At 57.4% G+C, this 27,743-nt stretch overlaps 1 protein-coding gene across 1 annotated transcript; it reads left to right on the top strand.

The window, feature by feature from the left end:
• The first annotated feature begins 1,674 nt into the window (after positions 1 to 1,674).
• Positions 1,675 to 26,150, top strand: KCNN1 (potassium calcium-activated channel subfamily N member 1). The gene is made up of 9 exons (XM_044384769.2): positions 1,675 to 1,734; positions 6,140 to 6,628; positions 7,374 to 7,469; positions 10,276 to 10,694; positions 13,626 to 13,767; positions 17,107 to 17,217; positions 17,799 to 17,926; positions 23,091 to 23,160; positions 25,535 to 26,150. The coding sequence occupies exons 2-9, from the start codon at positions 6,221 to 6,223 to the stop codon at positions 25,787 to 25,789; spliced, it is 1,629 nt and encodes a 542-aa protein (XP_044240704.1). The 5' UTR covers positions 1,675 to 1,734; positions 6,140 to 6,220; the 3' UTR covers positions 25,790 to 26,150.
• Positions 26,151 to 27,743: the final 1,593 nt, after the last annotated feature.

Genomic DNA, 27,743 nt, shown 5'->3' on the forward strand with positions numbered 1-27,743 from the left:
AGAGCCTGCAGGAGGGCCTGGAGGAGCCTCCAGGGTCTGTGGCCCATGCTTTTGTGAATATCTGGACATTTACATATTGCACTTGAACTCAAAAAGCATCCGAGGCTGTGGGCACTCCACAGAAGCCGGCGCGGGCTGGAGTCAGCCCGTGGGCACGGTGTGAATGCTTCTTGTGGGGCAGGGATCCGCACAGGGGCAGGCTCAAGTTGGCAGGGGCTGGGGCCCTGAATGCAGTACAAGGATCTGTGCCAGGTCCCAAGGGAGGTGTGGGTGGTTCCAGCACGACCGTGCTTTAGAAAGAGCCCCCAGCAGCCTGGGCAGGCCTGGGGTGGGGGGCTGGTGAGTGGATGGGTGGATGGGAATTACAGAAGGCATGGCTGCGAGTGCATCCATTTAAGGGTCTCCCATCCTGGCACCCCTGCAGACGTGGCAGGGCATGAGTGGTCCCCAGGCCTCCATGGCCACCACAGCCAGGCCTTCTTCAGGGTGTCCCTAACAGGCTGGGATGAGAAACAGAAGTCTCGTCCGCCGACCCCAGGCCATCACTGGCCCTGCACAACCTCATCAGGAGCCCATGAGACCACCCCCTGCCCAGGCAGCCATCCGCTTATCCTCATTCAGTCCAGCTATTTTCCGGACACCACAGAGGAAACAAATCAGCCGCCTACAGGCAGTGACGAGCAATCAGATGTTCCCAACCCTGTCCCAAGCTCCGAGCTGGGAAGAAAACAGTGGGGGACTGGGAGAGAGATGGGGGGGGGGGGGTAGAGCTGCACTCAGTCACCCCCAGCCAGGCAGGGACAGGGTAAGGCCTAGGTAGTTTGGCAGCCTGGGGGAGGAGGAGGAAAGAGCTCCCCCCCTCCCCATCCTCAAGGCCCCTTCCAGCCATTATTAAGTTGAATGAATGAGTTGCCCAAGGACACCCTCTGTGCCAGGAGAAAGGAGCGTGGTTTTAGACACCCCCAAAGCAGGCTTCTGCTGGCCTGTCATCCTGATATTGGTGGTAAGGGTTAGAAATGGGGGGGGGGGGTTAGTCTCAAAGAAGATGGCCTTGGACCCATGGCCCTAGCAGGACCCCCCTCAACTCCTAGAAGACCGCACGTCGGGGTCCTAGGTACCCTGCACTCAGCAATAGACTGCAAGCAGGACATCTGAGGAGGTCATCTCAGGAGGGAGGTGTCCAGTCGCTTTGCAAAGTTATCCCCTCAGCAAATGCGTGTATTTGAGGGGTTGAGGGATGCCTGGAGTATGGGGACTCGATTTTGGAAAGGGGGTAGCTAGGAGTTACCGAGAGTTGTCAGGGGCGGGAGTTGTCGCTTCGCTAAGTAAGGTCCCCTCCATTGCGTCCAGCCAGAGAGCGAGTTTGAGGACCAGCTGAGCGCTGGGGGCTGAAGGGGGCTCCCGGGAATGTGGGATCTTTAAATGTAGGTGGGGCTTGCGGGGTCGCCGGGGGCGGTGCCAATCCGGGCTCGACCAATCAGCGGCTCCGCCCGCGTCGCGCCGCCCCCTCCTCTCCCGGCCCGGGCGGGCGCTCGCCCCCGGCCGGGCCAGTGGACAGGGCGGCGGGGTATGCACCCGCCGCCGCCCCCGGCCCGGCCGCGTCCCGGCCCCGCGCCCGCCGTCTGCTGCCCGCCCCGGCCGCGGCCCCGGCCCCGGCCCCCACGCGAGGGTCTGCGGCCGCGCGGGACCCTCTCCCCTCCAGCCTCTTCTGCCCGTGGGAGCCGAGCCTTGCAGGTACGGGGTGGGACTGACGGGAGCGCCCAAGGAGAGAGGCACGTCCCGGAGGGGGACGCGGTTCGGGACAGGGGCCAAGACAGAGGGTCTCCGTGGGGTCTGGAACCCAGGGGACACAGAGAGGGAAGGAATGTGTGTATGTGCACTGCCTGAGTGAGTGGAGGTTCACAGACCCCCCATTCCGGAGGGGGAAGGTACTGGGTTCACTTTGGCGGCGGTAGAGCAGTGAGTCTCCAAACTCCATAGAGGCAGTGGGGGGAGCTCTTGGGGTGAAGGCAGTGACCTGGGACTGACTTGGGAATGGGAGAGAGGAGACCCTCACCCCTGGCCCCTAGATACTGCCGTCAGGGTCGCCGCTGCAGGGGCCAAGGAGCCGGGTCTCCCAGCTGTCCCTGGACAGAGGTTGGGTTACCCCACACAGGGCACTGCCTTGGCAGTCCTGGAGGACAGGGCTGCAGATGTGAGTGCTGGAGGCTGGGGGCCAGATGGGAGATGCTGATGGAGATGGGTCAGAGTGGAGGGCACTGTTGGAGGCAGCCATGGGGAGGGCAGGGCAAGCTAATTGCACCCTGCCGACTGCTGGCAGGTTCCTGACTGGTGGTGATGGGGGGGCGCCCAAGGGAATTGGGCAGTCTGTGCCTTACTGTACACACTCCTGGGCAGCTCAGGGGTGGGAGTGCAGGTGGACCCTGTCCACCTTGCAGAACTAGGGCCAGAAGAGTGCTGGTGGGTGGCGTGTCTTGAGATCCTTACCCATCCTCCACAGGGACGCATGCCCCACGGCTTGCTCACACATCCTGGAAGGTTCTGCCATGTGCTGCTCTGGCCATGGTTCCTAGGAGTGTTAGGGTGGGCATTTCGCCCCAAGGGGGCTCTGCCTTGGAGACTGACAGACAGGAGGCACCTTGTCCAGCTCTGAAGGACAGTGTGGCATCGGGCAGCAGCACCACCACGGGGGTACCCATGGCCGCACGCTAAGCATTTTCCATGTGAGATCTCACTTCCATCCTGGCCGTCGACCTGCTGCGGGGGGCACAGAGTCATCCCTTTACTGAAGAGGCAGCTGAGGAGAGGGCAGTGACTTCATCCCAGCTAGGACGCCCAAGGGTCCCTCTCAGGCAGCCACTGTACCAACTCGTCATTTGTGAAAGGGCTCAGTCGAGGACCTTTGGGGTCTGGCCAGTTTATATTTCTGTTGGGTGGGAAACCTTGGAGGAGCCAGCTGCCCTGTTCCCTACCACCTGCCTACCTCCTCCCACTCCTCAGGAGTCCTCCTGGGTGCCCCCTGCCCTGTGTGGCTCACAAGCTTCCCACAGTGTCTCTTGGGATGGTGTGAAAGTGGGGGCTCAGCCCATCCTCCCATCCCAGCCTTCAGTGAACAGAGGTCTCATGCTCCAGACACGTTAGGCAGTTTTGGCAATTCCAGGGACCCTCAAAACCAGATGTAGCCCACAGGGTGTTTCTAACCTTTTAGAACTCATTGACGAACCCACGGCCTTCACCCAGAAAAATACACCCTTCCAAAGATATCCAAAGCTTGGCCAGAGTTTCAGAGGGGCTCCTGGTTCTTTTGGAACTTCTGAGGGGCCCAGGGACCCCAGCTTTAGGCCCAGTTGCAGTGGGGGAGGGGAAGGCAGACCTGGGAAGGTGTGGGGTCTCTTGTCCCTTGGGCCCTCTGGTCCCACCCAGATTCCCCCCTTCTATGAAATTGCAGGCAGGCCACTCTGTCCTTCTGTGTCCTCTGAGGTCACGGGAAGGGTCAGACACCCACCATGCCTGTATCCCGAGCTCTGTGGCCCCTCAAGGGCAGGGCCAGGCTGGTTCCCTTCCCAGATGGTGGCTTGTCAGGAAGGAACATGGCAGATCCTGCCATCCACCGCCCCACAGATGGCACCATCTTAGTTCTTGCTCTTCCTGACTTTGTGACTTGGGCAAGGTGCTAAACCTCTCTGAGCCTTGTCTCCCATCTGTAAAATGGGAGCAGGAATGCCACCTGCCTCACTGAGTGGCAACGGGGATTAAATGTGATAATTCTGATAAAGAGCTCAGTGAAGCCCACAGTAAGCACTAGGTATGCATTAACATCATGGGCTCCGGGAAGCCCCCCTCCCCCACCTCTCTCCCTCCCAGAGGCCACCTGTACCCATCCCCGCAACCCCTCCCTCCTCAGGGCACCTTAGGACGAGGCTGCCAGGCAAGGAGGAACATGGCGGACACACGGCTGAATTTGGCCTGTGCGTCGGGCGGCTGAGTCACATCCCCAAATTGCATCTTCATCAGTGCGTTTCGGAAGGTCGTTTGCAGCACCCCCACCCCCTCCCAGCGCTGTCTGCCAGGCCACTCGCCTCTCCTGCCTGTGCCCCTGAGCCCCGGGTGAGGACCTTCTGCACTCTCCGGAGAGTTGGTAGGAGTGGTGCCTGGGGTTTCCTTGTCTCCTGGGTGAGAGCAGGGTCTGGGATTGCTGAGTGTGTCCCGGTGACAAGCTCTCACGCCCGCCTAGCAGCTGTTGGCCCTCCGGGTGGCAAGCAGGGGCCCTAGCCCAGGGGGAGAGTGGCACCTGAGTGTTTGTGAAGCTGGAGAGAGAGATCAGGGCCAAGGTCAGCTATAAACTATGAAGTACTGGGCCTGCAGGAGACCAGCCGGTGTAAATCGTGAAGCGTTGGACCTGTGCGAGGCCAGGCCTTATCAACGGAACCATCAGGCCGCAGATGGCCACTGCCTGGTTGATGTAATGGCTGGGAGTGGCGAGGGAAGGGACACGTTCTGATACTCATGAGGTCACTCTGCCGTGGAAGGAACGTTTCTTGTCCTCCTACTGTGTGCTGGCACCAGCATCTGGGGACATGTCGTGAGTGGGTCAGATGCTGTCTGGGGGGTGCCAGATAAGGGGCACAGGTGGTCCTGTGGTGCACGCAGTGGATTGCTGGCCAAGGTGGCCTGTGCCCTGCCTGGTAGCGTGGCTTGTCTTGGCCTGTCTGGGTGTGACAGTTTCCGTGTCTGTCACCCATAGAGTGTGGTTTTTGGGCTGGGGAGGCTCCTATCTGTACGCACAGCCCTCCCTCCTGAGCCTAGTACATAAGGGGCCTGCAGTGCATGCCAGTCTGGCCTTTTCACAGCACTTGTTGGGGGAATCTCATGAGGCAGCCCAATCTAGAATCTGTCCTGTAAGGAGATGGCCCCTTCATAGCATGGTGCCTCAGTTTCCCTATCTATAACACTGGCCAAATTCCAGGACCCCCTTCCTGGGTACATTGTGAGGATGGAGGAGAAAATTTGAGGGAAAGACAGAGTCTGGCATATAGCAGATGTTCACTAAATGTCAGCTTGTGGGAGGGGGACATGGTGGGGTTGGGGGCGCAGGGGAGGGTCTAGCAAGTGGTGACCCCGGAGGAGAGACTCCAGGCAGCCTCATCATATATGTGCCACTGTCATCAGGGTCCTCGCTCTCGAACATGATGCCAGAGGACACTGCCCCATGCAAGGGCAGAATCCAAGGATATCAGGGTAATCAGTCTGCTCCTTGGTAGCCTGGTGGGGAAACTGAGGCTGACCTGAGGTCACAGGGCCAGGCTGAGCACATCTCACAAGGCCCTGCAGAATCAATTCTGGGATCTTAGAGCTGAATACTGGGTTGTCACATTGGTCGTGGAATCTCTTTGGAGATCACAGAACTCCTTCAACCCAGGCAGGAGGGAGCTGGGGGTCCCTGTAGCCACAGCCGTGGTCCTAACGTCCCCCACACTGATGCGTGTTCAGGCTTTTGGACAGCTCTAGGGGAGGAACTGGAGGCTCAGTAGGGTGAGATTAACTTGTCCAAGAGCCTGAAGGTCAGAAGGAATCAAGCCGGGATTGGAACCACCTCCTGATCATACACTTGCACGGCCTCTGGCCCTCCCAGGCTAACCTGCTGGCAGATCCCATCTCCAGACGTTCAGAAGTATTTACTGAGTGGCAGCTGTGTGCTAGGCATTGTTCTGGGTACCCGGAGACAGAGAATCAGTGGGCAAAGTTCTGGTAAGAGGGTGTTCCAGGCAGAGGGCACAGGAGGTGCAAAGGCCCCAGGCAGGACCAGGTTTGTCCGGATCTGGTGATGGGGATGCTTATGTGGCTGGAAGGGAATAACTCCTGGGAGAAGGAGAAGGTTGAGGTGGGTAGGAGCCAGACCACAGAGGACCTCAGGGCCACAGTGAGGAATCTGGTTTTTATGCAACGGCACTGGGGAGCCTTGGGAGCTTTTTGAGCAGGGGAGGAATGTAGGCCGACTTGGGATGGCCAACCCTCGTGTCAGCCACGCTGGGTTCCTGGCTTCCTGAGCCTCAAACTGTCCTGCGGTGGTGGCAGTGGTTCCTGGCCCTCTGGTCAGTTGGCAAGGCCCTGCCATGACTGTGTCCCTTATGCCCCTCAGGTCAGCGCAGGAGCCCAGTCTCTGAGCCATGCTGGGCCCCGGGCGGCCTACAGCGAGCCCAACCCCGGCACCCACATAGTCATGAACAGCCACAGCCACAGCCACAATGGCTGTGGGGGGCGGCCGCTGGGCAGTGGGCTGGGTGCCCTGGGCAGAGACCCTTCGGAGCCCGAGGCCGGCCACCCCCCCCAGCCCCCACATGGCCCAAGCCTCCAGGTGGTGGTGGCCAAGAGTGAGCCAGCCCGGCCCTCACCAGGCAGTCCCCACGGGCAGCCGCAGGACCAGGAAGAGGAGGAAGACGATGAAGAGGATGAGGCAGGCAGGAGGAGGGACTCAGGGAAGACCCCGAACGTGGGCCACCGCCTGGGCCACCGGCGGGCGCTCTTTGAGAAGCGGAAGCGCCTCAGCGACTACGCCCTCATCTTCGGCATGTTCGGCATTGTTGTGATGGTGACCGAGACCGAGCTGTCCTGGGGGGTCTACACCAAGGTAGGCACGGCCCTTCCCCACGGCACCCCGGGGAGGTCCCTCTGGGCCCACCTGGCTCCCCCACTGCCCCTTGGGCACAGGGTCAGGGACCACATTGGCCGCAGAAGAAGCAGGTGGAGGATGCTGGGTGGGGGGGCCCTAGAGGCGGGGTTGGGGGGGGATACTGGGCCACCCACTGTGCCCACCTCCTGGGGCAGCAGGCAGGCTGCATGTGGGGGAGCTAGGCTCCAGCCCATTCCTTCTGCCCTGAACCAAGGGGCCACACCGTGGCTTAAGGTTGGGGACGAGGGCTGTCCCCCGGGCCAGTCCCAGGACAGGAGAGCCCCAGAGAAGGCCTGGGCCACATAGCCGGGAAAGAGCTTCTCCTGAGAGTGGTCGGGCTGGGTTATGAGCCTAGCTGTCCATCCCCTCGTGCTGGCCAAGGGTGGATGAGGACAGAGAGTGATCAGGGCATATCAGCCTGTAAACTATGAAACAGTGAAGGGGATGAGGCTAGGCCTTATAAACTGTGAAGTCCTGTGCCTACATGAGGCCAGGCCTCATAATTAGCCACATGCTAGGCCTTTAGGCCAGGCCTTCTAAACTCTGAAGTATAGGCCAGCCTTGCTGTCACCCCAGGCCTAAGGAGTAAGGACAGGAACATGGCTTCCTGAGTGAAGATCCCAGGTAGGGGGGTCAGGAGGGCCACCCACCCCCCAACATCCTGCCCTCCTGCCTTCTGCTCTCTCTCTCTCTCTCTGCCCAGGAGTCCCTCTACTCATTTGCACTCAAATGCCTCATCAGCCTCTCTACGGTCATCCTGCTGGGCCTGGTCGTGCTCTACCACGCCCGGGAGATCCAGGTCAGTGCCCAGCTGGCCCGGGCAGCTCCCCTCCCCATGCCCCAGAGACCCCCCTACACCAGTCACCCGGGACCCCAGCCCCCTAAAACATAAAAGGACCAATAGCCTCTTTTTAGAAAAAAGAAAAAAAGACCTCTGAAGACACAGCCTTTAGATTTAAATTTCTTTGGAATGCCTATGTTTTACTTTTCATTGATTATTTGGGAAAAAAAAAAAAAAAGAGAGAGAACAGTGAGGGAGCCAGAGGTGAGCTGGGGTCTCACACTCGTAAGTTATCTTCCGAGCCCTGGGGTCTTCCAAGGTTTGGCAGCCTTGAAAACCCGTGTTTGTAACACCAGGCTTCTATTCCTATTCAATCAGACCCTGCATTTGAAAGATTTATTCCATGTCAGGGAGTTTGTTCTCCTATTTCAGGAGTTAATCGAAACCTCGGGGCGCCCCAGAGAGCCCAACTCAGGGCACGTTGGGCAGAGGTCACCTGGGGCTGGCACCAGGGCCTGGGGATGCCAAAGGGTGTCAGAGTCTGGCCTCTGGCCTCTGACCTCTGACTTCAAGGAGCCATGGTCTGGTGGGTGACGGGTGTAGGAAAATCCTGCCTGGGCTGCACCACCCACAGACATCCCTGGGGACACCCAGGGTCTGGCGCATAGGAGGGGCCCTGGACGTGGCTGGGGGCAGTGGAGGGGACAGTGATACGTGAGCTGGAAAGAAGCAGTTCTGAAGGCATAGCAGCTGGAGACAACGGTCCGTTCCTCATACAGTGAATCCTGGAGGTACCATACGACCCAGCGATTCCACAGCATCCAAGAGAAATGAAAACCTACATCCACACGGAACTTGTACACATGTGTACATAGCAGCCCCATTCACAACAACCGAACAGCAGACACAACCCAAATCAGCTGGTGGGTGGATAAACCAAACGTCATATGTCCGTGCAATGGAGTAGGATTCAACCATTAAAAAACGAAGCCCTGGGGCCCCTGGCTCAGTTGGTTAAGCATCTGACTCTTGGTTTCAGCTCAGATTATGATCTCAGGGTCGTGAGACTGAGCCCGAATTGGGCCCTGTGCTCTGCTCAGCACCGAGTGAGCTTGAGATTCTTTCCCCCTCCACCCCCCTCTGCCCCGCCCCCTGCTCATGGGTGTGCACACTCGCTTGCTCGCTCTCTCGCTGTCTCTCTCTCAAATAAATAAAATCTTTAAAACAAAAACAAAAAAATGAAGCACGGTGCACGTGTGCTCAGACGGCCACAACAGACACCACAGCCGAGGGGCTTAAACAACAGAAACATTCGCTCACAGTGCTGGCAGCTAGAAGTCCAAGGTCAGGTGCTGGCAGGGTCACTTTCTGCTGAGGCCCCTCTGCTAGGCTTGTAGGCAGCTGCCTTCTGCCTGTGTCCTCACGGCTTTCTCCGTGTGCGCACATCCGTGGTGTGGCCCTCTTCTTATGAGGACACCAGTCCTGTAGGGTCAGGGACCCTCCCTGATGACCTCATTTAACCTTAATTCTTTAAAGGCCCTCTCTCCAAATACAGTCACAATGGGAGTTAGGGCTTCCACTGACGAAGTTTGAGGGGATGCAAGTCAGTCTAGAACTCTCCACCCGCCGGCCCATTCCCCAGGTTCCTTTCCTCCTCCTGTGCAAAGTGCATTCACCACATCCCAACAGTCCGCAGAGTCTTCCTCCCTCCCAGCACCAACTCCAGGTTCCAAGCCTCACTTAGGTGTCAGTGACGGGTAAGACAAGGGTGCTCTTCCTCTCCAGGTGAGAGCCCGACAAGTCATTGTCTCCCAAAATATAGAGCTGGGACAGGCATAGGATAGACATTCCTGTTCCTAAAGAGAGAAATCTGAAAGAAGAAAAGGTGTCAGGTGCCAAGCGAGTCAAAGGGCTAGCAAGGCAAATTTCAGGTTTGCTCGAGAATAATCCTCAGGCTCAGTGCTCCAGCTTGTGAACCCACTGGGTTGGCCTCGTTGCCCCCTCGGCTCTGGGTGGTGACCTTTTGTGACTGCCTTCAATTCAACATGTTTTCATGGTTCTTCCATGTTGTAGCAAGTATCAGAGCTCAACCCCCCCACCTTTTTTTAAAGATTTTATTCATTTAGTTGAGAGAGCAGGAGATGGGGGAGGGACAGAGGGAGAAGCAGACTCCGGCTGAGCAGGGAGCCTCACGTGGGGCTTGATCCCATTACCCCAGGATCATGACCTGAGCTGAAGGCCAGCACTTAACCGACTGAGCCACCCAGGCACCCCTCCCCTTTTTTTAAAAAAAGATTTATTCATTTGAGAGAGAGCGGGGAAGGGGGCAGAGGGAAAGGAAGAGAGAGAATCTCAAGCAGACCCCGCATCTAGCACAGAGCCTGACACAGGGCTCGATCTCACGACCCCGAGATCAAGAATCAGACACTTAACCATCCAAGCCATCCAGGTGCCCCAGACCTATGGAAGGACCCCATTTGGGTAATCCATTCATTCACAGACCGACACTTGGGTTGTTTCGGCTTTCCGCAATTGTTCGGGTACAAGGATTTGTTCCAATGGCTGTTTTCATCTCTCTTGCGTACATACCTGGGAGTGAGCTTGCTGGATCTTTGGTAACCCTGTGTTGTCTTTGTCGGGAACAACTGTCCCGCATTTCATTGGAATCGTGGCTAACCCCGCGAACCAGGGAGTGTGGCATCCGAGGCCCTGTTGTAAAAGCCAAATGGGGGCGGGGTGGGGGAGGGTGTCTTGGGCTGGGGGTCTCATCGCGGGGGCACCGGCTCCGGCGCGAGCCCCACCACCGCCCGCCCGCCCCCCGCAGCTGTTCATGGTGGACAACGGCGCCGACGACTGGCGCATCGCCATGACGTGCGAGCGCGTCTTCCTCATCTCGCTGGAGCTGGCCGTGTGCGCCATCCACCCGGTGCCCGGCCACTACCGCTTCACGTGGACGGCGCGCCTGGCCTTCACGTACGCGCCGTCGGCGGCCGAGGCCGACGTGGACGTGCTGCTGTCTGTGCCCATGTTCCTGCGCCTCTACCTGCTGGGCCGCGTTATGCTGCTGCACAGCAAGATCTTCACAGACGCTTCGAGCCGCAGCATCGGCGCCCTCAACAAGATCACCTTCAACACGCGCTTCGTCATGAAGACGCTCATGACCATCTGCCCGGGCACCGTGCTGCTCGTCTTCAGCATCTCGTCCTGGATCATCGCCGCCTGGACCGTGCGAGTCTGTGAGAGGTGCGCCCCCCAGCCCCGGCCCTGGCCACCACCGCGTGCACCCGCGGCTCCAGAGCCCCAGGGCTCCCCTGGCCATCACACTCCCCCCCCCCCACCCCCGGGATACCCAGCCCCGCCCCGTCCCCCTTCCCGGCCTCAGTGACTACCCCTCCAGTGCAGCCCCCTCATCCCCGGGACTCCAGCCTGGCGTACCCAGCCCCTACCCCAACCCACACCCCTCTGGGACACTGGCCCTCTCCCCCGGGGAGGGGGGTCTTGTGCTCCTCTGTCTCCCCGCTCCTCCACTGCCAGCAGCCAACCTCTGACCTCTGGCCCAGGGCCGTGGAGGCAGCAGGAGCAGGATGGCCCCCATCTGCCTGTTTCCGCCTCCCTCCCCCCAGTTTAACCTGCTCTCCTTCTCCCCTCTGCCCGCCCCAACGGACTGTAGGGAAAACATGTGAGTCCTACCCTTGGCCGAGCTGTGTGCACAGAGCTGCTGCTGTCCTGCCCGCCAGGAATTTAAGATTAGCTGCCGCAAAGGGGAGGGCTCAGGGAGGTGAGGCGGGGTGGCCGGGACCAGCCCAGAGTCCCAGCAGGGCCGGGGCAGGCAAGTTTGGAGTCGGGCTGAGGACAGCAGGGGCAGGCGGGCTGCTCTCAGGCCGCGTCCACTGGGCATCCTGGAGGTCCTTGTGTCCAAGGTTGGGGAGGATTTTGTTTGGACAGCTGACCTTGGGGGACTGGGACATCACCTCCCAAGAGTTGAGTGGATCTGGGGTACATAAAAACTGGCCCAGCCTTTAGTAGCTCCCCCTTCCCCGGAGTTTGTTCTGAACAGCCCAGGAAGGTGCAGGCCTTCAACCCAGTTTACAGATGAGGAAACGGAGGCTCTGGGGCAAAGGGACATTCCTGAGGCCTGATTCCTGGTTGGCTCCGGAGACCCACAGGGTGCTTCAGGAAAGGGAGGGTCCCCACTGGGCCTCTCAGGGCGTGGGGGTGCCTTGCCTGGGAAGGAGCCTTTCCTACCTCATGCTTTGCTGGGGAAGGCCCTGGAGGGGTCTGTGGCACGTGGTGCTGGGACTGGGCTTCCTGGGGAGTCCTTGGGCTGGACCTGCCCCCCAGGACCCCAGTCTTCACCCCTTTAAGCCCCCCTCCATGGCCCCTGCCTCAGCCTGACGTGGGGCTTGTGGAGGTGAGGGCCCAGCTCTTGTCAGCGAGGTCTACTGTCTCGGGACCTGCCAGGGTCTCCTTGGACCCCTGATGTACCACCATGCCAGTACCCACAGCCCATCCCCCACCCTGTCAGGGCAGGGTCAGGATTGTGGTCTGGGGAGTGAGAGAGGGGCACCCCTCATCAGGCATCCTTGAGGTACAGTCTGGGTCATTGCAGGGGTCCCCAGGTTGGGGCAGGGAACGGGGCAGGACCGGGGGGCAGCCAATCCTAAATTCTGAGCCCTATGATGCTGCTTGAAGCCCCCTCGCCTGCCTCGCTCCGCCCCTGCGGCTCTGTCCCACCCCCACCCTGCCTCCCGCATGCCCCCTCACTCCCTGGTCCTAGGCAGTCCTGGGTGGTCCTGTGCCCCCACCACAGCTCCAGCCAGGCCCGAGGCTCCCCCGCCCACTGCTGGAGGGCCTCCCTCTCCTCTTGTCCCCTGGGTGTGGGGTGCTGGTCTACCCAGAGGTGGAGGCCAAGGTAACTTGGGGCTCAGGTGCCTCAATGAAAGATGGGGTTCAGTCCCAGGTCCCCCTCACTCAGCAAGCATACTGGCAGCCCAGGCAGAGGGGCCTGGAGTGACGTCCGGCCCCCAGGGGTGGGCAGGGACTTCCAAACACCAGACGTGCTGGGAAGGTCTCCAGTCCTCCCATCCCCCTTTTGGGGCCTCTGTCACCTCGCCCTCAAGCCCCTGACTCCACTCTGCCTAGAGCAGCCCTCCCCACCAGCCTCCCCTGTCCTGCCTCTGCCCACAGAAGAGGGCCCACCCCTTCTGTGCCACCTCAGTTGGCCTCTAACCTTGAACCTCCTGAGAGGGCCTGAGGCCTGGGAAGGAGTGGGTCACCTGGAAAGGGCTCCCTGAGCTGGAGGGGCTTCGCAGGCTGGGGGCTGGGCTAAAGCAGAACCCTTGAGCTGTCCCCGCAGACCCCCAGCCTGGGTTGACCATAGGTAGAACTTGTTTGTAGCCCCGTGACCAGATTCACAGGGTTGGCTATGACCGGGGACAAAACCATGTCCCTTGGGGCCCGCCGCCCCCCCCCATACCAAAAGGTTAGCCCCAGGCCTCCCCACAGTGTCAGACTGCCTCCTCCTTCTTCACTCCCAAGCAAACCCCAGGCCCGGATTGGGCCAGTTGGTGCTGCCCTGAACAAAATGACTTCCCTTTTCCTCCCAAGTCCTGCAATACTGCCGTCCTCCAGCCTCCTGGGTCCCCCAGTGGTCCTCTTCCCTCCATGGGGCCTTGCTGGCTGGGGAATTCTTCCCAGTGTCTGACCTGAATCCTCACCTCCACTCCCTGCCGCTTCTGGTGCCCGTAGCCACCTGTGTCTGCGTCTGTCTGTGTGTCTGTCTTTGGGAGGGGTCGTGTGCACACGTGTGGACACGCGTGGACGTACCCTCACTTGGCCCGCTGTGTCCCATAACCGGGGCCGGGGAGAGCACACGTCCTGGGCAGTAGCTCAGGGAGTGGGTGAAGGGAGAAGGTTGGAAGGGATGCTGGGAGGAGAGTGTGGGTGCCCTCTGCCCCCTGGTACCCTCGGGAGGATGCTAACCACCCCCCTCTCCCTGCCCCGAAATGGTGCCTTTATTACTTTGAGCCCTCAGAGTGATTAGCTCCTTACAGTCAAGGTCCCCCCATGGCCGGGTGGACCCAGGGCCCTGGTGTCCTGGTGCTGCCTGTCCCGGGGTATGATGACGGCAGAGAGACCAGTGTGGACTGACTGGGCCTCCCCGGCTCCCCTCAGGTACCACGACAAGCAGGAAGTAACCAGCAACTTTTTGGGGGCCATGTGGCTCATCTCCATCACCTTCCTCTCCATCGGCTATGGTGACATGGTGCCCCACACCTACTGCGGGAAGGGCGTGTGCCTGCTCACTGGCATCATGGTAAGGGCGAGGGCCCTTGCATACCCCCTGCTGGTGGGGAGATCACCCCCTTGCCAGCTATAATGCATCAGAGTTCCTCCTTGTGTCATCCTGCCCTTTCACCCACCTCCTCCTTACCTCTGCCATGACTCAGAATCTGCACCCTTGGGCTTCCTGGGGGCATCTCTTCTTGGCTCCTTCCAGCCCTAGGTATGTAGCTCTTATGTGCCCACAGGGCTAGATGCTGTGGTCCACTCTTCGCACAGTTTTCTTTGCACTTTATTCTCTGCAACCTGCTTATTAATTCCCAGCCCTTAGATCCAGGGCTAGGGGCTTGATGCTTCCATGCCTCAGTTTCCCCAGCCGTCACCAGTACCCACTTCTGCTCCTGGTAAGGTTCCAGTCTTCCTTTATGTGAAATGCCCAGAACCGTGAATGGCGAACACCCAGTCAACACCCTCTGGGTTGTGCCATCACAGCCCGATTCCCCATCGTTGCTTGACTATTGGGGTATCCCAAGCACCCCACTGAGCCCCCATGGTGTGAAGATTGTCTCTTGTGACTCAGTGGACTCCGGCAGCACCCCATCTTCCCCAAAGGCTTCTCATGGCCCTCTGTGGGTGTGGGCAACCTCTGACATCGGGCATGATCTTTCCCTGATTCCATCATCTGTTGTCCTGCTCATCCCTCCTTCTGGAACCTTCTTTCTACAAACTTCCACCTCCTTCACAAATGCTTTTCCGTGTCTTGGAATATGAATTGTTGGGTGTAGGGTCCCCTACTCCTCTCCCCAACCCCCAGTTAATAACATGTTTATTTGTGAAAATCAGTGAACACCAGTAGGCCAAAGAAGCCCACCTGATCCCACCCCCAGGTGCAACCCCAGGCCACTCCTTGGAGTGTATCCTTCCTTATCTCCACACAGAGAGATGCATTTGGTCTTGTGAAGACCAAACCCCCATCCCCACAACAGTGTCCTTTCCTCCTGCAGATGGGAGCGCTGTCTTGCAAGGGCTTGCCCCATCCTGTTTCTTGGCTTGTAGACCGTGCTCACTTGTCATTATCTCCCGAGTCCCGTGGCTCTGTCCTCTCTTCACCCCTCGTCCCCTCTAAGCTATTTGGGCATAAGCCGGGGGTCCATGTTCTTTTCCTGCCCCCACCGGGGCCTCCCTTCTCATGGCCAAGCTGACACGGCCCCTCTCTTGGGAAAAGGCATCACGCCGAGTTGCTTGTTGTTTTGCAACAAGAGTGGGGAGGGGAAAAGACTAAAGATCGACCACAGCCCAACCCCCAGGACAAGCAAATGAACTTTGCAAACAACCAAGAAAAGTACTTGGGTAAGGTGAGGTCAAACCCAGAAAGCCCAAGACAAAATGGAAAAGCTGAGTTCCATTCTGTGAGACCTGGCTCCTTCCAGAAAATGAGTTCTGTGTGTGTGGCCCGCAGCTTGCTTGCTGCCCTCACTCCTGGCGCACCCGTGAGCCGTCATGCTTGGGTCGGTCTCGAGCTCTTCTTTCTTTCTTTGAGAGAAAGAGAGAGCACGAGCAGGGAGAGGAGCAGAGGGAGAAGGACAAGCAGACTCCGCACTGAGTGCAGAGCCCGACCCGGGGCTTGATCCCAGGACCGCGAGATCATGACCTGAGGTGAAATCGAGAGTCAGTTTCTTAACCGACAGAGCCACCCAGGTGCTTCGGTCCTGAGCTCTTCCTTTAGCTCTCTCCTCTTCCATCCTTGCCCAACTGTGTGCCCTCCTGGTCACTGCCCCTCCCAGTATCTCAGCAACCATGCATTTGCCTGTACGTGAACTTTAGGGCATCCCAGTGTGGTCCCTCTGAGTCCAGCGTCTTTGGCTGGACATGGTTTCCGTGCTGTTGTGTGGAGCTACCAGATGTCCTTTTCCCACGTGGAGGTTTCCAGCATGTTGCTTTGCCCCAGTGGACAGGGCTTTTTCCAAGAATGGACCCCAGAGGGGGGCGCCTGGGTGGCACAGCGGTTAAGCGTCTGCCTCCGGCTCAGGGCGTGATCCCGGCGTTATGGGATTGAGCCCCAGATCAGGCTCCTCCGCTATGAGCCTGCTTCTTCCTCTCCCACTCCCCCTGCTTGTGTTCCCTCTCTCGCTGGCTGTCTCTATCTCTGTCAAATAAATAAATAAAATCTTTAAAAAAAAAAAAAAAAAAAGAATGGACCCCAGGAGCCCATGATAGGGTTTTCTCAGAGGGTGACCTTGTGCCCATCCCACCCTGGTGGGGCATGTGGGCATCTGGACCCGCCCAGGACCGTCCAATGGTGTCCCTGGCCCTTGCCCACCCTTCCCCATAAGTGTTTCCTTCCATCCCTAAGAAAAACTGAACGACAGCCCGGGCCCCCGCCCCCCCGAGCCGCAGGGCCAAGCCCAGCCTCTCCCTCCTTTCCTCTTAGAAGTAGCAGCCTCAGGAGGAAGCAGCTGGCAGGGAAGGCACCAGGAACAGATTTCAGGGCAGGCGGGGACCACCTGGCCTTGCCCGCTCCTGCCACCTGCCTTGAGCACTTCTGGGGCTGATGACACCTCTTGCGTGTTCCAGGTTCCCTGGCCCCTGCTTCTTGGTGGCAGACCCTCCCCGTCCCACCGTGTTACTTTTTCCTGCCCCATCCTACCTGTCAACCCTCTTCTCTCTCTCAGGTCCTCATTACTGTCCTTCTCTCTCTCCTAGACTGCTCCCCAGTAGACGAGCGAGTCCTCTCTGACCTCTTTCAGTAGCCAGAAGGTCTGGCTGCCGTTTAGGGCATCCTGGGGAATGTGGTTGCATCAAGCAGGGAGGCCAGCATGGGGGAGGCATCCTCCTCTCCACTTCCCCACCTCCTGGAACCTCCACTTTGCTTCTTCCTACCTGCAAATGCCCCCCCACAGGCAGCCAGCTTGACCCTTTCCTCACACTGCCTTCTCACCCTGCCTGCTGACCAGGAGTGTAGAAAGACATGTCCGCTGGGTCTCTGTCCCCAGCACCCAGACCCCAAAGCCTTGAAGGAAATGCTTCCAAGTTCTTCCTCCTGCATGGTCTTCGGCACGGAATTTACCTGCAGATCCTTCCTTTTCTTCTCCCTTTCTTATCTCTGAGCCTCAGTTTCCCCCTCTGCCCAGCAGGGATGAGTGGTCTTACCCCCCAGGGCTCTTGGGGATCAAATAAGACATTCAACTGATAGTAAGCAGGTGGGGCTGGGTGTCAGTGAGCTCAACGGGGGATCTGCCAACACTGTGGGCTTGGAGGGTAAAGGCAAAGGTGGAATCAGGGCAGGCTTCCTGGAGGAGGGAGGGTGTCCTGCCTGTGGCCTGGGACCTACATGAGGCAGGACACTGATATGTTGCCCATCCTCCGCATCCAGGGGGCCGGCTGTACAGCGCTCGTGGTGGCCGTGGTGGCCCGGAAGCTGGAGCTCACCAAGGCAGAGAAACACGTGCACAACTTCATGATGGACACTCAGCTCACCAAGCGGGTAAAGACGTTCGTCACAGCCACTTCCTCTCCCAGTCATCAAGGGCAGACCCTCTCCACCTTGCCTCTGTACACAGCGGGCGTGTCCACATGCCCACAGGTCACTGCACTGCCTCGTGCTCTGCTGTTCGTGCAAATTGTTCATGAGCCACGCGTGGAGACACGGTGGTGGCCCCGGGTGTCCACCTACGTGCCCAGTCATCACCACACCCTGAGCCACACAACAAGAGGCAGGCATTTTGGGGCTAGGCAGCCAGACACAATCTATAAGCTGTCTGACTGACCTCTTTGTGCCTCAGTTTCCCCGTGTATAAAGTGAGGGAGATCAGCAAGTGCAGATTCACTGATTTAACATTTGCAAGGTGTATAGAAACGTTCTGGCCCATGCTGAATGATATAAATGAAGTACACCCCCCCCATAGAGCACAGATGTGGATGTAAAAACATGACCTCACCTTACAGGTCCAGGACCCCAGAGGGGCATTTCCAGGAGTTTCTAAGAGTTTCTGGCAGTTTCTGGAAGTTTCCAGAAACCTACAGTTTTGTGCCTACCTTGAGGAATTGTTCTTTTTCTGGCCCCAGGTAAAAAATGCCGCTGCTAACGTTCTCAGGGAGACGTGGCTCATCTACAAACATACCAGGCTGGTGAAGAAGCCAGACCACGCCCGGGTTCGGAAACACCAGCGTAAGTTCCTCCAAGCCATCCATCAGTAAGTCCAGCACCTTTCCCACTCACGTTTCTGTGTCCACCTGGTGCAGAGGCAGCTGTGGTCCTTGGGAGGAGGCTATGAGCCAGGCCAGACAGCTCAGTGTGGCATCGTCATGGCCCCTCCCACTCCGGGTGGTCAGTTGGCTGGGGCTTGCAGCCTCTGTGCTGAGTGGGATGGTTGGATGGTCAGAAGGAGGCAGGTGATGGGCCCAACACTTGTCAAGGGCAATCACCTTTGTTAAGTCAGGCAACCCAGGGGCGCCTGGCTGGCTCAGTTGGTTAAGCGTCTGCTTTCAGCTCAGGTCACGATCTCAGGGTCTTGGATCGAGCCCCGCGTTGTGCCCCCGCTCAGTGGGGAGTCTGCTTGTCCCTCTGTCCTTCCCCCGCTTGTGTTCTCTCTCTGTCTCTCTCAAATTAATAAATAAAATCTTAAAAAAAAAAAAAAAAAGTCAGACAACCCACCCAACGTAAATGGCAAGAAGCATATTTTATTCTCCAGAATAGCCAAAATTATTTTACCTTTTAGATATTAACCAATTTCCGTTTTTTGCTGTGGCTGCCAGGAAGCTCAGAATTCACTTTGTGTCCTGATCTATGTGATCATGTGGGGTAATTAGAAATTACTTGATTTTCTCTGTTGTTCCTTTGTCCTGAGAATTTTTTAATCAAGTAGTTCTCGTGCTTGGCTGCTCACTGGAAACACCCACAGGGCTTTAAAAATCCTACAGGCCACACCCAACACCAGTTATAGTTGAGTCCGGGATGCACCCTAGGCTTAAGTTTATGCTCCTCAGATGAGTCCAGTGTGCAGCCGGAGTTGGCAAACTTTTCCTATAAGGGCCAGAGAGTAAATACTCGAGGCTTTGTGGACCAGATAGTCTGTCGCAACTACCCTATTCTGCTGTTACAGCAGGAATGCAGCAGAGAGGAATGGGGGGACCATGCTCTAACAAAACTTTATTTTCCCAAACAGGCAGCTGGCCAGAGTTGGGCTGGGCCAGGCTCGAATATGCCAATCACTGTCCACTAGAAATATCATGTGGGGCACCTGGTGGCTCAGTCGGTTGAGCGTCTGCCTTAGGCTCAGGTCATGATCCCAGGGTCCTGGGACTGAGTCCCACATCGGGCTCCCTGCTCAATGGGGAGCCTGCTTCTCCCTCTCCCTCTGCCTTCCCCTCTCCTTGCTTGTGCTCTTGCTCTCTCTCTCTCTCTCTCTGTCAAATAAATAAATAAATAAAATCTTAAAAAAAAAAAAAAGAAAAAGGAGGTATGGGACAGCACCCGGTCTAGAATTTAAACAACTCCAAATCCAGTGCAGTGGCACTCAGTTTGTATTTACAATTGAGTCATGTGGTACCTGACTTAAAATAGTAAAAAAAACATTTAGGCACTTCTCAGAATGAGCCCATGGATTCCCATCTCTCACTTTATGGGAAAACTTATTCACAACTGGGCTCCCCTAAGAGAATCAGGCGGCTCCCTGCCCCAAGAGCTCCCAGGCCAGACACAGGGACCAGTGAGTCACGAAGTGAAGTGAATAGTGTTAGAGTCTGAACTAGTACAGCAGGAAGGCAGCTGATTCAGCCGTGGGGAAGAGACAAGAGGCAGCATGGAGAACCTTGGTGTGAGTGGTGGAATAGGGCATTTGGGCTGGAGGGGAGCTTAGGGTGTGGCCAGGGCAGCCCAGCTTCTGGGGTGCCAGAAGGTAAAGGAGTGTGACCATCAGGAGACCAGGCCACAGGAGAGGAAGCTGAGCTGGCTGGACTTCAACTTTCTAATCCTGTTTAATAATCTTTGCCTCTTTTCTAAAAACAGCTTTACTGAGGTATAATTGACATATAGTCAGCTGTACCTATTTAAAGTGGACAGTCTGGTCAGTGTTAACATACGTACATATCCATGAAACGATTACCACAGTCAAGACAAAAAACAGATCCATTGCCCCCAGAGTTTCCTGGGGCTCTTAACCGTCTCTTAGCTAGAGAGTTTAATCCATTTACATTTATTGTGTTTACTGTTGTAATTGGATTGGTTTCGAATGATAACAGTCTCTGCTTCGCAAGACTGCAGGGGGATCTAAATGGGATGATAGGCAGGAATGCCCGGCATGGTCCCTGGTAACACACGGCCCCCCAAACCCTGCTCCTGCCTCTGCTCCCACCATCATATGAAAAGCAGGGAGAGGAGCTGGTACCACCCTTAACCTCACTGTGTCCAGGTCTTAGTCCTACCTCCTCACAAGACCCCAAGACCCTTGAGGACAGAGACCCGATCACTGGGTCCCAGTCTGCTGTCTGCCACTTAACTGTGGGGCCTGGGCAAGGGATTATGCTATTCCAAGCTTCGTTTTCTTATCTCTAAAGTGGAGACGGTGGTAATTAATGTGCCTTTCCTCCAGGGATGACATATGGATCGAACACAGTTGGGGGCTCAACTATACCTACCTGCCATACGGTATTTTCTAAACATGGAAACTAGCAACATTGTCATTACTGCCCTCGATATGTTCATTTGGTTATCGTACCAGCATTTCCTATGCCAGCTGCTATGCCAGGCACAGGGGACACAGACACGGCCCTGCCCTGGACTTTGCCCCAAGGAATGTTCCAGAACATTGTTGGGGGGAAATGGGAGGATGGGAATTGAGGAGAGCCAGGTCTATGGAAGGAGGCACCTGCTCTGGGAGTTACCTGTGTCCCTTTGTTCTGGGGTGGGACTGTCCCACTCTTATTTATTGATTTATCTATCCATCTATTTATTTATGTATTTTAAGGTTTTATTTTTAAGTCATCTCTACTCCCAACATGGGGCTCGAACTCACAACCCCAAGATTAAGAGTTGCACACTCCCCCGACTGAGCCAGCCAGGTGCCCCTTACTTGTCTTTAGGTCCCCCTATACCTACTCCCTTCCCAGCCAAAAAAACAAAAACAAAAACAAAAACCCAAGATGTCTTGTAAAGCTGATGAAATGAAAGAAGTTTGAACTAGGGCCTGAGATGTGTATGGGATTTGGTTATGAAACCAAAAGGTAGCCAGGCATATCGAGGATTGTCCACAGTCTGGGCAATGGTGGGAAGGTAGGAATGAGCATGGCGCCAGGGAGACTGGAGGTCTGATATCCAGGCACGAGGGAGCCGAGGCATGTTCTTGAGCTGGGGAGTCTCCATGACGGGAGTGCTGTATGAGCAGCCAGTGAAAAGGAAGAAATGGTTTCAGGATGGATTGAGGAGCACAGCATGGGTTTGGAGAATATATGGATTTGCTAGGGATGCTGTAACAGAGTGCCGAAAACCTGGGTGATTTAAAACAACAGAATTTATTTTTTTTAATTATTATTTTTTAAAAGATTTTATTTATTTGACAGAGAGAGCGCACGCAAGCAGGGGGAGGGGCAGAGGCAGAGGGAGAAGCAGACTCCCCACCGAGCAGGGAGCCTGATGCGGGGCTCGATCCCACGACCTGAGCCGAGGGGAGACACTTAACCGACTGAGCCACCCTGGCGCCCCAAAACAGCAGAATTTATGCTGTCACTGTTCCAGAGGCCAGAAGTCCAAAACCGAAGAGTTGGCAAGGCCATTTTCCCTCTGAAGGCACCAGGGAAGCTCTGTTCCAGGCCTCTTTCCTAGCTTCTGGCAGCCTCAGCTGTCCTTGGCTTCTCGATATATCGCTGTAGTCCCCCGTCTTCACATGGCTTCCCCCTGTGTCTTTACATCATCCTCCCTCTGTGCATGTCTGCATCCAAATTTGCCCCTTTTTATAAGGACACCAGTCCTATTGCATTCGGGCCTACCCCAAGACCTCATTTTAACTTGGTTAGCTCTAGAAAGACCCTGTTTCAATAAGGTCACATCCTGAGGTACTGGGGGGTAGGACTTCAATATATCTTTCTGGGGGGACACTGTTCAACACATAACATGGAAGTTGCAAAGAGGTCAAGACTGCCTTCCCCGGGAAAGTCACCCTGGAGCTCGGCAGGCCTCAACTGCCACTCAAGGCAGCCTCAGACCTCCAGGGCTGGGGGTGTTTGTACCCACTCCGTTTCTCTAGACCGAGGGCTGGGTCCTCTCAGGGGTCCTAGTACCCAGCATAGGTGGGCCCTGAGGGGCCTCCCCGAGCAACTATCACATGTGGGCACGCAGGGATTGAGTTTGGACCAGGGAAGAGGAGTCCTGCCTGGAACAGTTTTCCTGGGCTGGTCTCACTACACCAGGGATGGAGATGAGGGTCAAGGACACTCTGTGGCCAACTCCTCACCCCACCCCCACCCATGGGCAGCTGTTGGGAGGCCAAGGTGTGGAGGCTGAGTGGCAGGTCCGGGTTCAAATCCTGCTGGAGGGCCGGTGGGCACTGGCTTTGCCTCTCTGAGCCTCGTTACCCAGCTTGGGAAACAGCATGGGCGTAGTTCTCTGGACTAAATGCCACCTCTGGGGCCAGGTGCCCGGCACAGACTGGGATTCAGCGGGACCACAGGCTGAAAGCAGCTGCATTTGCTGGGGGGTGCTGCTGGAGGGAGGGGAGGAGAAGAGATTCCCTGAGGGGTTGGCATGGCCCCCGCAGAGGCTGGGCCCCTTTCCAGAGCAAGGGCGGCAGCCCCCCAGCCACCCGGGGCCCCTGGCCTGGTCCTGGGGTTGTGCGGGCGGGAGGCGGGCCAGGTTGGGCACGTGCCACCCAGCTGCACTGAGGTTAAAACTGCCTTGTGATTTCTCTCTGCTCTGCCGGGTCCTGCCAGAGCTCAGAAGTAAGTCTCTTCCTGGGGGGTGAGGGGTGCGTGGTGGTCGCGGGGCAGGGCACACACCCAGCGTGGCTTGTGGAGCGCGACCCCTGACCTCAGGCCATGGCCGGGGCTTGGAGCCACCCTGCAGGCCTGTGCAGTCTTCACCTGGGCCGGTGGGGGTTGGGGGAGTCCAAGTTCCCTGGGGACATCCTGAATCAGGCCGTGTGGACATGGCCAGAGGGGGACACTGGGGGAGGTGGCTTAGCCACCCCCCAGGCCCTGCCACCCGATGTGTCCTGGGAGGGAACAGGCCGCATGGGGCCTGACCCTCACTCTGCCCCATCCCCCCTCTGCATGTCCCACAAGGCGACCCCAGGTGGGGTGGGTGCATGAAGGACCCAACTCCCCCTGTAGCCTCCACCCAACCCCACCCACCCACCTGTCCCCCAGGCTCCGGAGTGTGAAGATTGAGCAGGGGAAGCTGAATGACCAGGCCAACACTCTCGCCGACCTGGCCAAGGTGAGCAGGGCGGGGTGGGGTGGGGCAGCTCTTCAGGCCCGCAGAGGCTGCTCGGGCCCCTACAGGAGAAGAGGGGGCCCACCTCCTGCCAGGAGAGGAGCAGTGGTGCAGCCTGTACGACAGACTGCTGACGCAGGCCAGGGATGCGAGGCAGACGGGGACCAGCCGCGGGGGCACACAGGCCCTGTCTGCAAGGGTCTGGAGGTTCCAAATATAAGAGGGGCGCTAGCAATCTACCTGCACATAGACCACTTTTTACCTTTGGCGGCTCTTTTATTAAAAAAATAGTATCTAATAAAATAGCTTTCATCAGAATATCTAATGAGCGGGCTAAACTGGTGAAGTGTCCTTTCGTTTTAGGCATATCTACCGACAGGCTCTAAAATTGCAGAGAAAAACGAATTTCGTTTGCTCTGGCCATAGATTCAAATGATAGTATCAGCAGAAAGCTGACTTGTGCAGCCGTTAAACATCTCTCAGGAAATTAAAGTCGGTGGCAAGAGCTCTCCAAGACCAGGTGATGTTACAAACGAATCTGTTGGTTTTATTATCAAGCCGGACCCCATTTCCCACTTTTTATTCATCCGCTAGAAGATGGGACAGTTGACCCAACTTCAGTCCAGCTAGCTCTTAGAATACCCGTCACACTGTTCGGAGCTCCCTTCGGAGCAGCGGCAGACCTTTCGTGAGTAGTTCACGCGTGAACTCCGCTCCCTGGCTCTGTCCCCTCATCAGTTCATTAGTCCGAGGTTCATTTCATATTATCTTTGGAAGATGTTAAGTCCTATTCTCCTTCTTATACCCAGAGCGTTTTGGACTCATTCTCTTCATCATTATCAAGAGAATGCAGTATAATATTAACCTACATAAATTTAATTTGGAAAGAAACATTATGGGTGGGGGACACATTGTAGACCCCTAAAGAAATCACTCAGTTGGTAGTAGAAAGAACATAATCCTAAGAGCATACAGAACTCTTGCCAAACTAATTTGATGTCCTATGAGATTATAGCTAGAAATACATATGAAATGCCTTTGAAAAACTCAGGGACTAGTTATTATAATTTGAATTATCCATATCGCTCTTCCTTCCATTAGTATAGATAATTGAAGTTTGAATTTTTCAAAATTATTTAAACCTTGCAATCACGGTAGTATGCCCCTCTCAGAGTACGTTTAACAAAGCCTGCTTTGAAGTAAGGCTTTAATTGGATGGGATTATACGGGTTCCTAATTTTTAAAATTTAACAAGGGTAAAGTGTTTTCCAGCATTAAACTTTAATGCGGTCCTACCCAAGATTGCGGATTTAATTTGTGTATCTCCGACAAAAGTACAAGGTGTATTTTAAGTTTTGAAGAATTTAAACCTCAAGAGAGGCCAGAAAAAAATCATCAGAGGCTGGATGCCTCCAGATGTTACCCTCTGGCCCTGGGGACTGTGGGTAAGAGGGGCCCCAAGGTGTGTGTTCGCCCTGGGGCCGGGGTGGGTGGGCCCGTAACAAGACGTGGTGAATGTCACCACTGAGGCTCGGGCATGGAGGCTGGGAGAGGCTGGGGTTGGAATGCAGCAAGGTGCTGTAGTAGGTGCCACGTCCTGTCCCCCTCCCATAGAGCAAGTGGGTGGGGGCTCTTTCCCCACGTCAGCATCCGTCCTCCCATCTCAGGCCACGGGGTGGTGACCCACTGTCTGCCTGGGGGTCTGATCAACCCAAGATTAGAGATGAGGAACGATGTTCTATCGCCACCTGGTGGCAAGAGTGGCACTGCACCCAGGTCTGTCTGAGTGGCCCACTTTCCCTTCCTGGGTCCATCTGGACAGTGGCAGAACCGGCTCCTCCTTGCCGGGTTGTGGGGAGCAGTCGAGGTGGTAGGGGTATCCCGTTGCCTACTGCAACCATAATTGTGGCTGCTGTGCTCCTCGGTCTGTGATTGGGTCAGATCCTTGGAGTGGTCACAGCCCACCCCCTGCTGCCCACACCCTGCTCCCCTCCCCCCCGCAGCTCTGCAGGGTGTGGTTCCCTTGGGTGAAGGCAGCACCCAAGATCACCCTTTGGCTTCATGTGCCTGGTGGCCAGTTCATCCCCTCAGGGCAGCTCTGGCCACATCCACCCCAGGACCTCCCCCAACCTTCCCCAGGCCTGCTGGCCCCTAGCCTGACATTCAAGACCTGTCTCTCCTCTTGCCTCTTGTCCTACCATTCCGTGGGCTACAGCAAGAGACCTGTAGGGTTGGGGTGTCCTCGCAGTTGTCTCCCACTTGGGTCCCTCTCAGTGGGCTCTCACCCAACTGGGGTTGGTCACCCATCTCTCTCTGTGTCTGTGCATCCCTCTCTCTCACTTGGCCTCTCCTTTCTCTCCCACTCCATCTCTGGCAGACCCAGAATGTCCTGTACGACCTCATGTCCGAGCTGCACGCCCAGCACGAGGAGCTTGAGGCCCGCCTGGCTGCCCTTGAAAGCCGCCTGGATGCACTGGGCGCCTCCCTGCAGGCCCTGCCCGGCCTCATCGCCCAAGCCATACGCCCGCCCCCACCACCCCTGCCTCCCCGGCCTGGCCCCGGACCCCTGGACCAGGCAGCCCGGAGCCCCCCATGCCAGTGGCCACCCGTGGCCCCTTCAGACTGCGGGTGACAACCCTGCCCACCACCAGACCCCTCAATCTTGGCCATCGTGTGGCCGCCACCTCCACGCCATCCAGGAAGCCCTGTACAGTGGCGCCTCTTGGAGTTCAAGGAGCCGAAGCTGAGTTGGGCTGAGTGGACCAGGGCCCTCCCCCACCCAGACTGTCTGGGCAGGAGACAGGGCCGGACCGCAGGCGAGGGCAGGGGTGGGCCACCCACCAGCTTCCTCCCTGATTGGAGCTGGGGGGAGCCAGGAGCTCCCTTTGGTCCCCTGGCCCCCCGACTCTCCCCAGGCCCCCGGTGGGCATGGAGCAACCAGGAGAGGGGTCCTTGCCAGTTCTGAATAAAGCAGGACCCACCCAGTTGCTGCCTGTTTTGCATGGCTATGGGACCCTCATAAGCACAACATGGGAGGTGGCCACCTGACTCCAGGGCCCAGAATGGATGTGGGGGGCCTTGCTGAGTCCGTCCTATCACTGTTCCAGCCTGGTAGCCCTCCAAGCCTGAGCTCAGTTTGAATACACCTTCTGAGGACATCAGCATCAGTCCCAATCGGCATTGACAGCCCTGGCCTGCAAGAGGCCATAGATCGGGGAGACATCCTTCCCCTTCTAGCAGCCGACTTTGCTGGAGCACCCAGTGTGACCATGGGTCACAGTCCAGTGGGGAATGTGACATGAGTGAGGAGGACCATTCAGTCTTTGCTGCACGTGTGTCGAACACTTGCCCTATACAGGGGACAGAATGTAAATTACCACACTTCTTTATCAGAACCTGGCCAGGGTAGGATGGGGACACTGAGGGTCAGAGAAGTGAAGCCACCTGCCTCGGGCTCCAGAACGGGCTGGGGGTTGGGGGGGAGGCAGGATTCAAACTCAGGCCCGTAGGCCGAAGTGAAGAACCTGGACTTGAGGGAGGGTATAGTGTGATTCCGGGGTTAGAGCGGCCTTAGAGCAGGCTAGAAGGGCAGGTTCTGGACACGAGTAGAATCAGAAAGGTCCCTCCAGGCCTTGGGCTCAGTGTGCTGGGGTGAGGCAGGGATGGCAGGCCCTTGGCAGCCTCTGGGCTCGGCACAGCAGAGAGATAGAAGCCTGGCTCCTGGGGAGGCTAGTCTGGACCCAGCTGAGAGTCTCAGGCCCTGGCAGCCTCCGATAAAGCCATCAACCACCTGGCTCAGGAGATAACTTGGGCACAAGACCGAGAAGAGTGGGGAGGTGCCAGCGGGCTCCAGACCTGCGTTGGGAGTCCTGACTGCCACCGCTGGGTGCTTCTAGGCAGAGGCTGCCCCCTATGAGGGCCTCAGTTTTCCCATCTGTAAGATCTGGTGAGGAGAACAGGGCACAGTGCCCACCTTTGGGGGACACCTGCTCTGATGGAGGAGGAGGCACAAAAAACCATGTAGCAATCACAAACACAGCGACCAGAACCAGAAAGAAATAAACAAGACCAGAGTACGATTAGGGGACTCTGAGGAAGTGACATTTGGGCATGGGGGTGGGGATGGGGAGATGGGAGAGCCCATGTGGGGAAGGGCGTTCCTAGCGGGGGAGCCGTCAGCGCAAAGACCTAGAGGCAAGCCCCGAGCTTGGTGTGCGTGGAGAACAGCCAGGAGACCAGAGGGGTTGGCTGGGGCGGTGCCGGGGCCAAAGGTGCCGGGTGGGGGACACATGAAACCACCAGATAGCCGGGTGGCTGCTCCGCTCGAGGCCAGCCACATCCGCCTCTGACTCAACAGCGCCGACCCTACAAAAACAGGGCCCGCCCCGCGCTGGCGGGGGTGGTGGTGGTGGCAAAGTCAACAGCGCGGGCACGCGGGCCGCACGTCCCCGGGGGCCCGGGCGCGTCACGGGGGCGGACGCCGAGGACCAGGAAGTTGGCGGCCGACGCGCCGGCCGGGAGCCCCGGGCGCCTGCCCGAGTTGGCGGAGGCCGGAGGACGCTCGGGGGCGCCCGGGGCCGCGAGGA

This window comes from Ursus arctos, unplaced genomic scaffold (assembly GCF_023065955.2).
Source record: "Ursus arctos isolate Adak ecotype North America unplaced genomic scaffold, UrsArc2.0 scaffold_14, whole genome shotgun sequence".
Taxonomy (NCBI): domain Eukaryota; kingdom Metazoa; phylum Chordata; class Mammalia; order Carnivora; family Ursidae; genus Ursus; species Ursus arctos.

Bases quoted from the DNA above. Each gene is read 5' to 3' on its own strand.
- KCNN1 (XM_044384769.2), top strand. From the start codon at position 6,221: ATGAACAGCCACAGCCACAGCCACAATGGCTGTGGGGGGCGGCCGCTG. The intron at 6,629-7,373 runs GTAGGCACGGCC...CTCTCTGCCCAG, and splicing joins CCTGGGGGGTCTACACCAAG to GAGTCCCTCTACTCATTTGC. The intron at 10,695-13,625 runs GTGCGCCCCCCA...GGCTCCCCTCAG, and splicing joins ACCGTGCGAGTCTGTGAGAG to GTACCACGACAAGCAGGAAG.